At 41.6% G+C, this 19,193-nt stretch overlaps 1 protein-coding gene across 2 annotated transcripts; it reads right to left on the minus strand.

The window, feature by feature from the left end:
• Window positions 1-1,466: 1,466 nt before the first annotated feature.
• On the minus strand, window positions 1,467-18,511 carry NUP50 (nucleoporin 50). Of its 2 annotated transcripts, none has more exons than XM_055710631.1 (9): window positions 18,188-18,511; window positions 15,290-15,368; window positions 14,110-14,193; window positions 11,733-11,928; window positions 9,797-10,459; window positions 8,763-8,841; window positions 7,611-7,729; window positions 5,241-5,443; window positions 1,467-3,965 (listed from the first exon to the last, which is right to left on the minus strand). In XM_055710631.1, the coding sequence occupies exons 2-8, from the start codon at window positions 15,356-15,358 to the stop codon at window positions 5,241-5,243; spliced, it is 1,413 nt and encodes a 470-aa protein (XP_055566606.1). In that variant the 5' UTR covers window positions 15,359-15,368; window positions 18,188-18,511; the 3' UTR covers window positions 1,467-3,965. The 2 variants fall into 2 exon arrangements, with proteins under 2 accessions (XP_055566606.1, XP_055566605.1); XM_055710630.1 differs by having other exon boundaries at window positions 1,467-4,708.
• Window positions 18,512-19,193: the final 682 nt, after the last annotated feature.

The raw sequence follows: 19,193 nt of genomic DNA on the forward strand, positions 1-19,193 counted from the left end.
ACTCAGTAATTAAAACATCCCCGAATTATCAACACTGCTTCCAGCACAAATCCAAACGTAACCTGGTACCAGCCACCATGAAGAAAATTAGCTCTCCCCCAGCCAAAACCAACGCAGGCCTTTTGCTTGCACTTGATTTCCTTTTCAGATGGATCGGTTCTGATTTCTGCATGGCTTGGTCGCTGTAACTAGTCTGCTGTGGGGGGCGTTTTCCTGCAGGATTGGGAAAGAGGCTGGATTTGATGGATGCAGAACGTTTTTGGAGTATTGCATTTTCTGATTCGATGCTCAGGACTTGGTGTCTTCTGCAGTGTTCCTTTTGCCCCTTCCTGAGGTGAAAGTGGTAAAACCTTGGGTGCCTAGCAATGTATTAAGCATTAGATTCTCTAGATCGCCCCAGCCTGAAATGAATAAGCTCCTTTTTGCTCTCAAGAGCTGTTCCCTGGCTTTTGCTTTGCGACTGCCAAAAGCTAGGGAGGCTGAGCGGTGCTGGCTGTCTTCTTAAGTAGAAGGAAGCAAGAGATGTCCAAAACGTGAAATAATGCCAACATCCTAAGTGCATGAAGTTGTTGGTAGGTTTTCTTGTTGGTTTTTTTTTTTTAAAAAAAAAAAAGTTCTAGGCACTCTAGGTAGGAATGTGGCTCTACTGGTAGCACCTGCATCCTTACAAATGGAACAGACTCTCGGTTTTCTCAGTCATTGTAATTTGGGGGCAGGGTGTGCGTGATGGTGGGGGGAATGTTGAGATAACTTCCGCTAACCATCAATTGTATCCGGGTGCAAGAAGTAGCTCCCGGTGGTGGGTGGTGGGTGGAGTGGATAGCTCCAGAACCAGGAGCGGAATTACAGTAGGGCTGAACTGCACGATAGTGGCTAACAGCAGCGAGCAGCCAGGTGACAGGTGCACTTCACGCTCTCGGCAGCTCGTGGTGCATTGGGAAGATGATCTGCACTTGTCATGAGGAGTCTGGCTTCATTTTATTATCCTTCCCTGCCCCCTTCTGCCGAACTGTCACACACCAATGACAAGAAGAATCACTTTGTGGCCTGGCTTTACGATAGTCCCTTTAAGCTCGACCTAAAGCAAGTTCTACATATGTCATCAGGCAAACAGAGATTACTTCTGCTCTTAAATCTTTCAGTATGCAAGCGGAGGGATTTTTAGAGGTTGATCTCTGCTGCCATTCTCTCAGCACGGAACCAGTTTTTCCCTCCCCGGTGGAAGGCGGCCCCAGAGCCGACTCAGCTCACCCACCTTGCCCGGCGGCAGCATTTTGCTGAAGTGGCTCTTGGGAACGTGACAGGTTTCAAAGCTGGCTTGAGGAAGGGGCAGAGGACGGTGCTGCTCTTAGCCGCAGCAGGCAGGGTGCAGGATTTTCTAGGCAGTTCTCCTGCGAGCATGTTTGTAAAATTCATTTTATTAATACGGTGGGTTACACTCAAAGTGAAAGTGATACACGAGACACTTATCTCCCATTCATTTATTCACATTTTCCATGGATTTTTGTACACTTCAAGGTATTAGAACTAATGAGAACATTGTTACATGACAAGTTATGTGAAACTTAAGTATCCACTGAAAAATTCAGAGCAGTTTGAAATCTATTAACAATTAACAAACCATCACATTCAGCATTTTCATTGGATTTATACTAGCTCATGCCACTTTAAGTTGTTTAATATTCATTAATTTCTGCACACAGGCACCAGCTACAAAATTTTAGCAATGCAAATAAGTTAAGGCATCCGAAAGTAAGTTCTTTAAGGACATTTTAAATGTTAGTGCTGCAAAGGGAGCTGAACTGAAGGTCTTAATAGTAAAGCGTACCTCCTAATTGGTTTAGGTTCTACAAATGTTCATTTGAACTGTAAATTTGATTTAAACTTTCACATCCGTCAACCAAAAGGGATTATAGGAACACTTGTTGTGCTCCCAAATAGTTAAGTACATTACAATGCCCCCCCAAATACAGCATCTTAAAATAAAATTTAAACCAAGTGTAATAATCTTCCTTACAGGTGGTTCTGAGAATTAAAAGCAGCAGAGAGCTTGGTTTTCTGTTTTGGGGAGTGGGGAAGTGAGAGGGAAAGATTTTCAAGCAGCTGAAACTTCAAAATTACAGCAGAAGGAAGAACATGTGATTTGTATGAACACTCCCGCACCTACGGACAGCCAAAACAGTGAAGGCATTAACTCCAATTAGGGAAGAGACTTGCATTTTTAACATCCGGTAATTAAATATCTACTAAGATACAGGAATGCCTCACTGGGTTAAATTCTGATCAAAATTCCTTCCTTGTATATAGCAGCTGCCACTTTGTTACGAAGGCATCAGTATAGCCACTTCTATGCTCTCTGCTAATTTATGCTTTTAACTCATTTTAGGCCTTTATTTCTGAGTAATCTCTGGCCTTTTACAGTACTTATATATTTTAGTATTTCTTAACTAGAAACTGAAACATCAAGGATTGTGCTTTATAACACCAAGTGAAAAGTTTATGACTTCATATTCCAGATAGTTGCAGGGTCACTATGAATGACATTGATTAAAATCTCTAATTTTCACTAAAGTTCTTCCATGATCTTTTAGTGGCAACTTTCCCAATGCAAGATCACATGTTTATGCCTTTATTTGACATTCTAATTAACATGAGATTCCAATTATATGCCTTTCCCTAGCTTTACTGATAAATACGTACACTGCTGAAGAAGTAAGGTGTCTTGTCTCAATTAGTCTCTCCCACAGCTAACAGAAGATATTACTTGCTACCATGGATATTTTAAGGTATAATTCTTCCAACACAATTTATTATTATTCTCCTTGTTTTCCCCTTACAGCGTGCTCACCCTCAGGATCCCCACTCCTGAAAACCCGACAGAGGTGCACTAGCAGTTACTCGGTTTGCCAGCTTTAGAACTGGGCCAAACACCTGTGTGCAAAACTCCAGCTAGCCTCACTCGGGAGACAATCGTGAGGATACCTAGGGAGTTCATTTGTCTCACTTGTTCAAGTTCATTGGTCCACATTTCAATGGATGAACAAATAGTTACATATCCACAAGCTTTCGGTAGTAATCACAAACCCAAGACCACTAGTAAAAATCTGTACAGAGTTGTTCTTAGGTGGGACACATAACAAATCCACTTCCCGCATGCAGCGGTCTAGTTGATGAACCTTTCTGCACAGAGACACGTTTAAGACACTACAGTCAAAAGACAAATGTAAAATTAACTCAGCCCTTGAACATTAAACCTGAGCCTGTAATAAAATTTCAGGCAGTGTTCTGCTTTTCATTCATACACAATTAACATGCATGCCTTCAGCTTTTGGCCTCCAATTTAGGCAGACTTTTTTTTAAAAAAAAAAAAGCATATTATTTTGAGGAATGTCCCTTCCTTTTAATGGTTAAGTACTGAGCCAGATGAAAAAAAAAAAAAAGGCACTATTTCAAATACTATTTGAAATATAAACTAGTATCCGAGCTCCCTTTATGCTTGGGTGTTAAAAATGCAATTCCTGTGGCCTAAGCGTAGCTGAAACATGAGCAAAGGCCTTTGTTTTTGAACTTTGGTCAAAAGGGCTATAGATCCTAAGAAGTTTTTCCTCCTTTTAGTTAAGAGGGAGAAAAAGGCCATAACCTGAATTGTACAGTGAACTAGGACTAAAGGCAGCTGTTTGTCCCCCCCCAGAGAGGGGTGGGGAGCAGGTAAGATGTGCTGCATCTCATAAACAGTGCTACTACTCTTTCCCCACCTACAGGATGCCACTATTGTGGATTTCCAGGTCCCCTGTGAGAATTACATCATGCTGCTTTTTTTAAGGAATGGGATTTTTCCTCTGTGCCACCTTAGCCAGAGGCAGGCTGGCATGTTTCTTCCATCTCCCCAGAGCTGGCCAGTGTGACAGGTCTGAGAGCAGTTCAAGTTTAATCTTAACATCTAGCTCTTGGATAGTTTGCTAGAGCTGGAAGTGAAGCAGAAAAGCAATTGTTAGAGAAGGAGTTTCCAGCAAAAAAGAAAAGGATTAAATAACCAAACATGGTCTGGTAAAGCAGTCATGGGAACTGAGAACAGAATGATGTCCTGATCCACAAATTATTGCCACGTAGTTAATTTTAACACAGCTGAAAACTGAGTTACACACTAAACCGGTGTTCCCTACTTGCAACAGAAAGCTTGTCCTAAAGCTGCAAACTACTGCTTTACTTAATACAATGCTGTAAAGCACTGTAGTAATTATTTTTCCTCATGTGCTAAAACTGAGACACACATTTATGTATGTATTTCCTGGTAGCGGCCAGAGGCAATACAAAGATCTATAAAAATCCTGAAATTTGTTTGTGAAAAGAGCTATTTTCAGAAAAGTAAGAGTAGCAAGACAAGTACAACATTTACAACTCTGCCTCTGCTGGGTTTCAGTTGTAGCCCAAAGGACTAGGGAAGAATTCTTCGGAGGGACCATAATGGAAGTGCAACCCTCTGCCCTGACTTGTCAGAAGTCAGTCAATGCCAGCTGTGGTTGTGGTCCAAGATAAACAGTCTTCCAGTTCTCTGCTTGTACTATTGCACATCATTAGCTTGTTGCTACAGTAAGAACAGAACTGACAGTTCTTCTCTAGGAAACGCTACTGTCAACAAGACTACGCAAGCACATTTTGTTTTAAATATCTGGAGATGCAGTCTTCTGAGCCCCAAAAGCACACAAGTCTGTAAGAGTTAAAACACAGTACAATATGTAATATTGTTGTCACTGAGTCTGAAAAGTTAGTTCTCATCAGAATAAAACAGACCAATTAAAATTAAAAAGCTGAAGTCTAGAAAGTTTCAACAGTTAAACATCAACATCCTTCCTTCTCAAAACAGGAGGTTGTTGCATTGCACCGCAGTCTGTGAGGAAGCTCTGGTACCGTATTCTTGTACTCTTGATTTCAGTCTATTTGGCCAAACTGACCAGTGTTAAAAACATACGCTTTAATTTAAATCAGTGTGCTTTATCCAGCAGAGGTCCTGCATTTAGGTACTGAAAAATGAGGGAGCACAGTTCAACACTTGTATTCTCTTAAAGCTTTTATTAGCTAGTTTAATTTTTCCTCATATAATTTTTCATTTTTCCAGAGTCCCTATAACAGTTCTTAATATCAGAGCAAAGAGTTAAGTGTTCAAGTGAAGTTACGGAATTAAAAAAAAAAGAGCAGCAGCAGTTTGGCAATAATTCCTCAAATCACTGACTGCAACTTACTTAAGCCTCCTTTTTCTCCAGTAAGATTTTGTGCAACTCATCTGCATCCTCACTTGTTTTCACCCTTACTAACATAGTGACAGGAGCAGTTGGATTCTTCTCATCAATCGGTGGATTAGGAACACAAACTATAAGAACGTTGTTTTTTCCGGTTCTTGTACATGGCATCTTAGGTGGAATTAGAACATTCAACAGTATGTTTCCTGCATATAAGGAGGAGAAAAAATTACCACTAGCAATTTTTCAGCTTTTACTGCAATACAGATGTTAGTATACTTAATAAATAGGGATTTAAGTTTGTGTTTGGAAAGAAGGCAATTCACAAACATCATGTATACTCATCTTATTCTTCCCTAAGCATCTGCTCATGGTCACTGTTCTCACAGATTTCTTTCCTCATTAGGAATGAGGAAATCTATGAAAATACTGCATCCTCCCTTTTTTAAGAGGAGTCTGAAGAATATCAAATGATAGTAGGGACACGCAGGAAAAAGGGAAGGGGACAAGGGAGAAGCAGCAAATGAGGAATCCAGTCACAGTGCTTAGTCGATGCTTATGCAAGTTACTCGTTCTGACCATCAAGCACAGTTCATAAGCAGAAGCAAAGAGTTAGCTTTAACACACGTACAGACATGTTAATCTAAAATTGGACAAACTATGGTAGAATAAGTACTTTCAATCCTCAAATCGTACAATGCATCTGATGTGGTCTGCCACCACATTACTAACAGCAGCTCTACGTCAACTTGTTAAATTATGTAGTGAGTTTGAGAGCTTTAGTATTAGTGGTCTATTAACACAGTTGCAAACAAACTCAAATCTGCTTCCACGGAAGATGCACACATTTTGTAAACCTGGTAAATAGTTCAGAACACGGTAGTAGTATTTAGGGAAAAGTCAGTCTTCGCCTTCCTTTCCAGTTCAGTTTTTCAACACAGTGAGATTTTAGGAAAGGATTATAGCACTGTGTGAAGATAGCAAAAAGGAAAGTGTGCATCACTATGACTGCAGCAGCGTCTAGAAACCAATGCTTGGAAACACCAAGCCGCAACATCTTAGTGTATGAGCTGAAGAAAAAGAAGAGATTTCCTAATACATCACCTCAGATGAAGGCAGAGGGAATGTAAATCAACATCATGAAAATTAGCATCAGCTGAGTGAGAAACCAAGACTTGAGTTAAGAGTAGGTAACTTGAAGAAATCAAGTTTTCATCTGCTCTATTCAAACACATTCAACTCCCCAAGGAAATGCTGAAATCATCAACAGCTCTGCCATACATCTGCCTTCAGTGTTACCACCAAGAACTGCTCTTCATCTGGCAAACCTTGTCTCCACTGAAAAATCTTCACAATTTAAAAGTGACTAACAACACAGGAGTCCTGATCTCACCAGGTGTTTGAAAACTGCCCCTAATGGGCCTGCAGAGACTCCATTTAGACTTGCCAGAGCGCATTATAAACAAAGTGAGGTGAGACTTACCAGTAGCCTACACTGCAGCATGGCTTTTGTCCTGTTTCCTACAAGCATACTATTTATTCTACTTTTATGGAAGTTGCCAAGTGCACGTGAACCTCACGTGCAGGTTTGTTGAAATTAAGTACTGAAGTGTAGCAAAGCTTCTTTCGAATGAGTATCAAAACAGAGATTTGCTCAGCCAGAACATTACACCTTAAAAACTGTAACACATCAAGTCCCTAACTTCTAAAAGCAAAGAAACAGTTGAGTCTTTTTTTTTTAATCGCAGAATTTATCTCAGAAGATATTCTGAGGAACTATCGCACTACGGGTTCTCTAATTCTGTAAAGTCAACGTACCATTTGTGATCCAAGTGAAGTTAGCTAAAACACAGTTCAACTGCTGGACTTCAGCAAGCATTTTAAGAGCAATGCATAGAGCAAAATCCTGCGTGCCCAATATATATAATGCTCCCCTTCACCCCCAAGTACATCAGATGCATGAGCCTGCTATTTACATAGTCAGGATGAATTGCAGACGAGACAGTTGGCCTGCACCTTAGCACAAAATTTGTTCCTCTTCATTCATTACACCTGGGACATTTATACCTCCACTGTGGGTATTAAGCAACACTTCAAAGCCACTCAACAAGCTGGGGATGGAGAAAAGCTATTAAAGGGGGAGAATACCTACACACACCACATAACCGCTTACTTCCTTGCACTGCTTCATGTGCACTACTTTGTAATACTCATTAGAGGCATCCAATTGCTTGTTCAATACTTTAAGTTCTTAAAAAAAAAAAGTAAAAAGGTTTTCACTAATCGTGTCTGTTAGGCTGCATAACAAACAAAATTCTAATGTTTAGCAGGGAGTTTCACATCAAGACTTGCTATTAGAAGAAATTTACTTACCTAAATTGGTATCTGCTCGGACCAAGAGTTGAGTTTTTTCATTTCCTGCTGGCTTTAAGTGTAATGTTCCTACACCTTTTTCTTTAAATTCATTATCCTTCTTGTAGAACAGTTTGCACCTGTGGGAAAAAACCCAACAACAAAAACAAAACCCAAACCTTGTTTGAGCAGATACATAGAGATTAAATACAAAGGTATCTTCCAAACACACACACATATATATGTATGCATCTAACTCACAGTAAGCCAATAGTTGAACAATAATCAGGAGTTAACATGCTGTAAGTAGCATAAATTTTTATTATTCTTGACTCCGTTTCACATGCCAATGGATAGTACTCCCAGTTTGGAAAGAGAAAGTTAGTATCTCTTTCAGTATTGAAATTACAAAGCTACTGTTTAAAAACACTAATTACAAAACCACAATAACTCGCTGTATGATTCTAAGGTTATAATAAGACTTTCATGTAAAATTTAAAAACATTTTTTTTTTTAAGTTAAGCGCTAATAAACATAACTCCATTCTTCATAAATTAGCACGTACCTTCTCTCAGATAAAGCAAATGACTTTTTGCAGGACAAGTTCTGTGCTAAGTGTTAAGCAGACAAGCAATTACTTGGACTATTGAACACGCTTTGAAAAACTACTTCTAGTAGTGCTAGTCTCATTTTGAACTTAAAAGTACAACTTCTTCACTCCTTCATACAACAATCAGCGTTTTCCAACTGAAGAGTCTTATTTCAGGCTATGCAAATAGTGGGGTACCTGACTGATTTTTCAGAAGTACAGCACGTTATTTCTCTGGTACAAGACCTACAATTTACTTACAAAACCTGACAAACACAGCATTATCACCTTCATTTGTAAAAAACTGATCACAAGTATAACAAAAACTAGCTATTAGTGCTTGTGTCCAAGATACACAGTAATTTTAGTGAGATCTTACACACTTTTGTCTGTAACTAACTTTTTTTGCAAGTGGAACTTGCAAAGTATTCTATATTGTTCCTAACAAGTTTTATTAACTAGGAAATCAAGAACATCTATGTCAGTAATTATGCACTGCAGTGGTGAAGAATAGCAATATGCAGATACAAATTTAATTTTCCACATTATAATTATAACCACTGTTCCAAGTTAAAGTCACTTACTTCTTTGAGTAGAAAGCATCATCCTCTTTTATTTCATTAACAATTACTTTTGGTGGCTCTTCTTCCTCCTCTTCTCCTCCTTAAAATAAGTTTTAATATGTTAGTGTTGTGAGCATATAACCTGGGAATTATTTTTGGCATTGTATTTGAACTACCTTACACATGCTGTATTTGACATGTACACGTGTGGCCTCTCAATGAATGCCAAAACACATTTAAGTCAGTATAGGCTCTGAAGCAGCTTCAGCTACAGAAAAAAAAATCTGACTTCCTTTTCATTCAGCCACACCCCTCAAGCAACTTCCATGCTCATCTTCAGTTTAAATGGTATGAAAATAACCCAACTCCCGGCAAACAAACGCAGAAAATAAAAAGCTTACCAAGTCAAACTTAAGTGAAAACCTTCTGTCAAGGGGAAAATGGTTGTAAAATTTCAAAGAATAGTCTCCATAAATGGGTCCAAGTAAAGCATAATAAATACTTCCAACAGCCAGGTTTAATTTGGGGGAAGGGAATTACTTGCAGGAGTAACAGCAGCAGGATTATGCCTTTCCAGTCCCTCAACTGCTAGGATTTCTATCAGCTTACCGTTCCCAGCTTAGGTAAACAGCAGAGTAAAACTGTCAGGCAGCATGTAACTTTATTGGCCTTACAGTCTATTAGGTAAGATGTATGAAATTGTTCTGTATCTTACACATTTTACTAAGGGGATCTCTTGATGTCCTGCAGACTCAAAGATGAACATACCAGCTGCTTTAAAATCCATTGTTTCGAGTCTTATATTCAGCTAAAGATTTATGTCTTACTACAGGAAGTATAAATCTAACAGAAATACATAGGTTTTGATAACCATATACTTTTAGTGTTACTTAAACAGTATAGAAGACAGGTATTTCCAGATCAGTGGTACAGTGTTGTACTTTCAAATTCAAGAACAATTATGATTAGTTCAGCTTACTATTATTTCATCTTTGCAGTATTAAGTCACACATTCACAGTTTAACATTAAAATCATAGTTTTAAATAGAAATTACCTTTATCATCACTATTGCCACTTTCTGTTTGAGCTTCCAATACATTGGTGGATACTGCAGTGCCAGACTTAGCCTGGTTTGCGTCTTTTCTAAACAAACCTGAATTCCCAGGAGAAAATGAGAAACCACTAAGTGTTCCTGAACTGAGGGAACCCAAAAGAGAACTGTCAACACTCTTGCCAAAATTAAATGAGACTGTTGATGTAGCTCCTAATGATGGGTCTTTTTTTTCTGATGCAGCTTCAGGTTTTTTGTCCACAGTATCCTCAGTTTTTTTGTTGTTAAACAGAAAAGTCGATCCTTGCTGTAGCTTTGAATTCCCAAATGCAGAAACAGGCTGAGAGCCAGGTGTCTTGTTGCTTTCATTTTCAGAGCCGCTATCACTACTGCTTCCATGTTGCTGTTCAATATTTGCTAAATACTTCTCATAGTCTCTAAAGATGGGTGTCAGGTCACATAGTGGGTTTGTGTTTACATGCTTCACTATCCAGTCACGCACAGAACAGTTTAAAGCTGCTAACTGTTTGTGGTAAACACTAGAGCTACAAACTTTACTCTGAGCATAGCCAGATGAGGATGGTTGATTGCCACCATTAGCTTTTGGGCTCGCGGCCTTTTTCTCAGTAAATGCAGTAGTAATAGGACCATTTGATATTGTGGATCCTGTTAGAAGAAAAACATGGGTTAGAAGATATTTTTTTTTTCCAGAAAGCAGAGTTCTCATAAAAGCCTAACTGATGTTCTGGGTATTTCTTTATCAAATTGCTCATTCTTGCTCAGTTATGTGCCTTCTCTAGGATGACAACACCATGTGCCAGATACTCTGGTACAAGTGAACAGATGATACTGTGCAACAAGCCTAAACTCCTTTAGAAAAGTATGTTAGTTCAGGGACCTGTAAATGTAGGACTTCAGTAGATGGAGCACACAGTTGTACAAAAAAAAAATAATCCAAAGAAATCTTGTACAAAGTAACATAAAAAAAAAATTTGAAGTTTTGTATTTCACCAAAACCTCCAAGATCTTAAAGCAAGCTCTACCAAGCTGTAACAGCTTACTAAGACGCATTACTCAAGTTATCTCTTGCTCCTTGTACTTTAAAAACCTCTGAACACTCTAGCCCATGATTGCATGTTTTGGGTGGCTTCCATATAAAAACCACAATAAGGAAATTAAGAAAATCCTCATTAAGTATTTAAGTGTCTCCTAACTTAGTTAAGCTCAGTGAAATCTAAATTACTCAGATGTGGTATGCTGACTAAAACACTGTGGCATGGTTAACATTTTTGCATCTCAAACACAAATGGCCAGAACTAATATTCTCCAGGGACTACCAAAGCATGAGACTAGAGTTAGACTTGCCAAAATATTTCAAGTATCTTAAAATGTAGGTATCAATGTAACAGATAAAATTCTAGTAAGACCATTTGCAACATAAGATATACAGGGAAGGTTACAACTTCAGCTATGCAGCTTCTGTTTATCAAGAACCACAAAAAATATAGAAATAAGATCTTAAAAAAAATTAAACATACAAAGAAACTGCACTCCTAATAGATATTTTCCATTAGCTTTTTTTTTTTTTAATTAAATTCAGAGATTTGGGACAATTAGTTAACTGGAATATGTTATCAGCTGGTTTATACTATTTGGAGACTTATGCCAATGTCTTCCACTCCCATTTGTGCCTATAAAGCTTTTACCTCCTGTATTAGATCAAATACAAATTTAGTCTCTACATCTTAAAATCACATGCATTTGATAAGTTGTCCCTCCAGCAGTCTAAAATCTTTTTAAGAAATGTTACAAACAGGAATAAAGTCTCAAAACCTTAACACTACACAGTTGTTCAAATTGGGTTTTTCACTATTAAAATAACCCTACAGACCTTATGGCTGATTTTGTTGATAAATATGTATGGTTATTTAAAACTTACCGAACGCTGATTGTGTTTCGGAGGTGGTCTTTAAACTGCCGAAAGAAGGAGTGCTGGAGACACTACTGCTTCCATTAGACAGCCCTTCTAAAGGTTTTACTCCTGCACCGTTACCAAATCCACTGAAGCCACCTCCTCCTTTTCCAGAAGGCAATATAAAGCCTTTAAAACCTTTAAAAGCTCCTCCACTTTCAGACTGGGGAAGGGGGAGGGGGGAAGAGAGATTGAGAGAGAACCAGTTACATACATCTCCACAAAAAACCTATCTGCATTTGATACTCCATTTATTTTACTGTGGTTCAGAGTGTCATTTTGTGCATTATTCTGTCAGCTATGTGAACAAAGTTAATAGCTTCCTTGTGACACATATTGCTACTATTTTTAAAGGACTCAGATGGCTGGTATGAAAATAAACTAGATCTAGGAAGTGGATACCTAAAACTTTTTCAGAGCAGCGGATGTGTTTGACTACCTATTTAGACATTCACAGCATCTTATTTTGTTTAAATAATTACACAGCAATATGTAATTGCAGGCTTATTTTCAGCAACTTTTAGCATTTACAACTGCAATTAAAGAGTCCAACACTTCAAGCCACTCATCAAAGCAGCACACTCTGTAGTCACCTATGTAACGTGTTAAGTGATTTACCCAAAATTTTTCAATGTGACTGATGGGAGAAGCCAAGATATTATGTTACGAAGTACAGTCTATGTATGTTTTCTGCAGCCTTTTCATTACCTAGTTCTGAACACTATTATTTTATGGTATAGTTTCTCACATGTTTTTAAAAGATATAGCGTGATTAACATGCAAATAGGCACTACCACTTTTGGGTACTACATTAAGGTCTTTTGAGGTTATAAGCACTTATTACTGGAAGCGGACTTTCAACGTCTCTGGAAAGCCATCAAAACAAAACTGAGAATTGCTTCTGAGTTTCATCTGCTTTTGCCACTGAAGAAATAGCAACACTTACCAATTTTAGGTTCTATTTCAGTATGTGGCCTTGTGGGTATGGGCTCTTTTGATTCCCTTTGTGCTTTACTTTCTCCAGTGCAGTCCTCATTTGTCATTTCTAGGTAGCTATTTTTACTCTGCCTCTCTCTGATCAGTCCTACCTCTCTCTCTCTCTCTCTCTGGACATCCAAGTTAAACTGCAGTCTTTTTCTTTGCAGTGTTCTGCTTCCTCCATTTAGAAACATTAGTATGTTTCAAGTTTACCTTTTTGTAAATGTTTCACGGGTTTCTTATGCAACCTCAACTGTCCTGCCACCTCTTCTGCTTTTTAGACACTGTGCAGCCTACCGTAGCTCTTCCAGCTTTGAGCTCTAACAGCTGGCTCCCAGCCTCCTGACTATTTTTCTACCATCACCTGGTCCTCTTTCTCAGCCAGTTCTGTTTTTCCTATGCCACTCGGCCCCGAATCCCTCCTGCTCAAGTTGTGGTTTACTTCTTGCATTACTTCTTCCCAGTTAAAACCTTTAATTAACTGCATCTTTTACCACATTTGTGGCTAAAACTACTATAGTGGGATAAGACAAGCTTCCTCATTTACACCACTTGGACAGCAGAAGGAAAATCAAAAGCACAGGAGAAAACTATCTAGCCCTTAATTGTGCCTAGTCCCATTCAATCCAAAAACAATTTGAGTGATAGGTAAAGTTTCTCTCCTATTTCTAAAACAGTGCATTCCCTGTTAAAAGAATGCTTCATGGAAAGACACATATGACAAAGCATCTGTCAGGAACTTCTTAAAGGACTAGAATTTGGTTGGACTGAGTTAATGCTTTCACAGGGACTAAACCCTGAACAAAGGCCAACTTCCTTTCAGTTTTCAATCTGCTACTGCAAAGAGTAGATGGCACTCAAGTTCTTGGGGGAGGGGGTTGGCAGGGGGGAAGTAGCAGCAGTCTTAACAAAGACCTGTTTTTCATTCTCAGAACAGCTTAGTATTTTAGCTTTTACTTACTTAGCCTCTGTCTGAGACATCTCCCAGCCCTCCACTATGGATAACTAGTAACTTTCAATTTCTAGGCTTCTAGCTCTGCAAAGAATGAAACTGGAGCAGTTTGAACACAGTATCACCCACCCGTAGATGACCTTGTGCCTGAAACACATTGCATTTCTACTTCAAAAATAAACATCTCTTCACCCAGTCAATACTCGTCTTAGCCATTTTTCATTCTAGCCTTACTCTTAATGGAATAGTAAGCAAAAATTGATTTGCATGTATGAGCTGACTAGCTGCATATACCTTCTAAATAATAGTTTTATACAGTATTATTACAAGCCCAAGTAAGTAAAAACCTGAGCACAGACGTCATATTTTGCAACTAAGTCCAACTACAACAATAATGGTCAGCAATTACATTACCTCTGATCCAACATTTCGGCGCTTTGCTTTTTTAATAGCTCTGTTCTTCAGGACTTCTTCACTAGCTACTGAGAATGTTCCCACCTTTAACAGGAAGTTTTGGAATCATTAGTGAAATTCTTGGAATACATAGAGCCATCACAGTCTGAAGAGATGGCTGAGTAACATTGTTCCCTAACAAATAAGGGAAGTAGAAAAAAAAGTAAAAAAAACCCAGAAAACCAGATAAAAAATGTAGTACTGTGATTAGCCTGCCAGCTACTTGGACACTAGCTAATACTTTGAAAACTCTCGTCTGTGTTGTTCTGTGTTGTTCTGCATTGTATTTCCCTTCGTGAAATCTCAATTTTATTACAACAAACAATTAAAAAAAAATTAAAAGAAATCTTAAAACAAAACCATAAGATATCTTTGCTGAAGGTAATCTGTCAGTATTGCACTGTTACAAGCAATCTTCAGTTTGGAGAAAGTATATTGAGAAGTATGACCTAAGTCAATCTGCAGTCTGCTGTAGTTCAGGTATTAGTGAAGGCAGCTAATGACTAATTACTACCCTGTAATAAATGAGGACATTAAGCTTTCTTATATTTAAACTTCTGGAAGTATACTGTCAAGTTTTCTTTCTTACATTTTATAGGCCTAAACATTTAATACTTTCAGTAGCAGAGAAGCTAGCACAGTTCGTTTAGAGATAATACATGAGCCATAAGTATGAGACACAGAATGTGAAAATCCTCTTTCACAAGCACTGAGCACTACAAATTAACATATTTCTGAAATTAATTATTTAATTAATTTATTTAATTTCTTTAAGAAAAAAAAGAAGTCATGAGACATGAAAAAAATTTATCTCAAGAAATCAAAACCGCTGTTCTTGTGAACTCAATCACACATCTGAAGAATTCAAAAGCACTATGCATTTTAACAAGCCTGGGTTTCCCTTTAGAAATGTAAAGTTCCTTTCCCCTGAGCTGCTGATGTAATTTGAACTGTTAAAAGCTGCTTTGCCATATACGGTCTGAATATATTGGAACCTTTATTTAAACAAACAAAAAAAATCACTTACACAAAATTATCTTTAATTGCTACACTTCTAACCAATTTCACCCACAAGATAAATAGCACATGTAAATGACTACCCTACTACCTGAAGGGGTTTGGGATCTATAGTGTATCTTACCTCCTCAGCTTCATCCTCCTGATCCCAGTTTCTGTCAGTCAGCTCCTTCTCTGCAATTCTCTTTGCCATTTTTCCACACCTGTGTGGGGGACAAAAAAAGCGTAGAATAAATTGCACAGAAATTAAATTTAAGCACCAATGATCTTCAATTTGTATTACTCAGAACAAAGAGTTAACAGAGAAGCAGGTAAAAACTGGAATGACAGTTGAAAACCAAATGTTTCTAACAACTGTTGTGGCAACTACAATCAACAGCATTTGAGACTAAAGTTGTGGTAGTAAGCCATATTTGATCTTAAATTTAAGCAACAACAGAAACATGCAGGTCAATTATGGGGTAAGTTTTCTTCAGCAGCAATGCTGGCTAGAGAAATTCCTTTCAATCCCATAACCCTTATACCTGGTCATCACTTACTCTGAAGGGCTGCAAAAACAAAAAATATTTTAGAAAGATCTGCTTAAAACACTCCATATTCCACTCCATCTTGCCTCAGGATACCCATGTAAGAAGCAAGAAAGAAGCTGCATTATAGCATCTAAAATAAATACTGATGAAGACCTGCTGAAGCAACTGGACAGAAAACTTGGGTAAGAATGAAGACAATGCCCTCCTACAAAAAAACAGGATCAGTAGAATATTACTAATTATAATTTTTTAAAATTGTATTGCAAATAAATCAGATTATTTTTCACTCCAAAGGACATGTAAAGCGTATCATAGATTTTAGAGCAATTACCGTAAGCAGCCAGCCATGATTTTGCTAGTAATCTCTGCAATGTACAAGAAAATCAACACTGGAGAAGAAATGTCTGTAACAGTTCTGAGTTCAATTTCACTAAAGTACAACTTATCAGCTGTGTACAAAACCAAAGAATGAATCCAGCTATGACATTTTGTATCTGAAAGACTTGGCAAACAATCACATTACTCAAATCTTACATGAAAAGTGTTTTTACTAACTATTATCATCTGACACTAAATATGAAAACTTTTCAAAGGAAAGATGTGGGTTTATAGCAATTTTAGACTCAAGCAAGCACAAAAAAAGAAACTCTTAAACCCTCTCAGGTTTGTGATTAAGACCTAGCCAGATTTAAAAATAAATTTAAAAATCCACAGTTGAATTTCAGAGCCAAAAACGGTAACAATACATGGTTCCAGAACATCTTGTTTAGCCGGCAAAATATTTTTAAACAGAACAGTGAATCCAACTGCACAGCAGTCTTGCAGAGATCACACGTCAAAGTCATGAATTTTGGTCTAACACTTCACAAATAAGGTCAAGTTATTAGGAGATTTTGGAAGTACAGTGACAAAAGATCGTTTTGGGTAAACACTTCTAAACACCCTAATCCACACCAACCTGAAAGTAGAGGTCCTACCATGAGCTGCTTGATTCTCTGCAGACCGAGGAACTATTTAAATCTAACGCGGGGGGGGGGGAAGGAAAATTTTAAAGTCGTATTGGCTCCCCAGTCCAGTCTCCCAGAAGGGTATACAAACACTTGCAACCAGGAAGACAAGACTGCATCTCTTTGGCAGCAGCCAGATCTCCAAGGCTAGTAAAACCTAGAATTACAGGATGGGATTCCACAGAAGGTCATTACCACTCTTAACTCAGCCACTGAAGCATGACAAGCACATTAACCTGAAAGCCTGTTCTCCACCAATAGGACAGGGGTAAACCTGTCGGCCTTGGCTGCAGCTTCTTTGCACCTACCTGTGTTTATGATTTCTCTACATCAATACTGACAACAGACTCTTAACATAAAGACTGAAGAAGCAAGAGAATCCTAGACACATCTTCTAACCTGTGAAACAAGAAGCAATACAAACCCACCTTTTATCTGATAATTATAACCATCAAGAAGTCTTAGCAAATGTTGAATAGGTTGAGATGGGTGTATTTTGAGCAACAGCTCTTTCCATTTAAGAACAAAACAAGCCACAATATAGATGTTCTGTTGAACAGTAAAATCCACCTAGCAACTACCGCTGCCTTGACGCAGCAGTTCGAGAGCAAAACGTAACATTCGCATTCCACAGCATCACTATATATCCCATAAGACTACAAAACTTGCGCTGCTGGAGCGCCCAGGCTAAAACCTGGCGGCAGAAGCCGCCGCTGGTTACCGCACCCCACCGCAGGACGGAGCCGTGCGCTGCCGGGCCCCAGCCGAGCGAGGGCGCGGGCAGGCGGCAACGGCAGCCGCGCTGCGCCCGGGGCTGCCCGCCGTTCGCCTTCCCGGGGAGGATCATCTGTCCTCGGCGCAGGCTCGCTGGGTCTCACGTACAAAGTGCCGCTCGCTGCCTTTCCCAGGGCCTGGCTGCAGTCCCCTGGAGCACCCCGAGTGCTTCCCGCCCACCCCTCACCGCAGCTCCGCACCTCCGAGGCGGCGGGGGGTGCGGGCCCCCGCGCCGGGGCATCTCGCCAAAACGTCATCGCCCCGCGGTAGCGCCCGCCGGGCCCTGCGGGGCTCCCAGGGTGAGCTCCTGCCCCAGGCGGCAGCCCTCAGCCCGCAGGTGACGCTGGCGGGCGGCTCGTCCCTGCTCCTCGCCCCTTCCTGGAAACCCACGCGCTCTCCTGAGGGAAGCGCCGCCAGCGGCCGGCCCGGGCCCGGCGGGGAGGCCTGCGGGGAGACACCTGCCCGCGCTCGGACGCACGCCCGGTCCGGCGCCCCGCCGGAGGCACCGGCTCGTCGGGTACGGGGACAAGCTCCCCCCGGGGACGCCGGCGCGCCCGCCCGCCCTCAGCACCCCGCCTGGCCCGAGGGCCGGCCGCAGCCCTGCCCCACCGTGTGTCCCGCCGTCCGCCCCCCCCCCCCCCCCCCCCCCCGCCCCACGCACGTCAAAAGCAGCAGGACGGGCGGCCCCGGGCGCAAGCTGCTGGCACTTACCCCCACGGGGCGTCCGCTGGCGGGCGCGGGGCGACGGGGCCGGGCTGGCGGCTCAGCGGCGCGGCGCTGCGCTGGGCTGCGGGGCCGAGGCTGCGGCGGGCAGGAGGCGGAGTCTGGTCACAGGCTGCCCGGGCCCGGAGCTGCCCATCCCCCAGCCAGGCCCTCCGCCCCCTCTACCTCCGTGGTCACCGGCGTTGCTTAACTCGGCGTCAAGCCGCTACCGCTTTGTCCCCCCTAAAAGACGGAATATTTTTTTTAAGAAAAATAAAAAAGGAAAGGCACCCGCTGCCGTACGCGCCACCGCCTCCACCGCGCATGCGCCTCCCTCCTCCCGCGGCCGGCGTGGCGGGGGGGGCAGAGGGGCGGGCCCGGCGGTAGCACCGCAACCTGTTGCCGGGGCGCGGGTCACGTGGCTGCCGCAGCCCAATGGATGGGCTCGTCCTGCCAACGGCCGGCTGGGCCGCGCATGCTCCCTGCGGGCGGGACGGCGCTCGCGCCGGCCGTTCGAATTGTCGTCACGTGGCCGCCCCCTCCCCGCGGCGGGCTGTGAGGCGGGGGCCGGCATGGCAGCGACGGCGGGGTGCGCGGCTGCCTCACGGCCCCCGGTCAGGCCGCGCACGGCGGCTGAGGGGTGTCCAAGCTCCCCCTGCAGCAGCTGAGTCCACCTCCTTGGCCCGGCCGGGCGCGGCGGCCGCTGACTCACAGGGCAGGGCTGGCTGCGGCCTGGCTTGCGGCGGGAGCAGCAGCTGTTTGCCAGGCCCTGCGCCTGACTGACCTATAAAACCTTGGCTCGCTCGCTGCCTCCCTGGCGGCCTTTCCTCCCTGCGGTGCAGTAATGCGCGGGGTTAGCGCTGGTGGGAAGTGCCTGGAGTGAGGGTAACGTCCTCTGCCGCAGTGACAGGTTGAACAGGGTGACTCCCAAGCACGTTATCACCATGTACAGCAACCAAGTGCTACCTTAGAACATTAAACATGAAGGCAGAGTAAACCGAAAAACTGCAATTCT

Source organism: Falco cherrug, chromosome 5 (genome assembly GCF_023634085.1).
Source record: "Falco cherrug isolate bFalChe1 chromosome 5, bFalChe1.pri, whole genome shotgun sequence".
Classification (NCBI taxonomy): Eukaryota; Metazoa; Chordata; class Aves; order Falconiformes; family Falconidae; genus Falco; species Falco cherrug.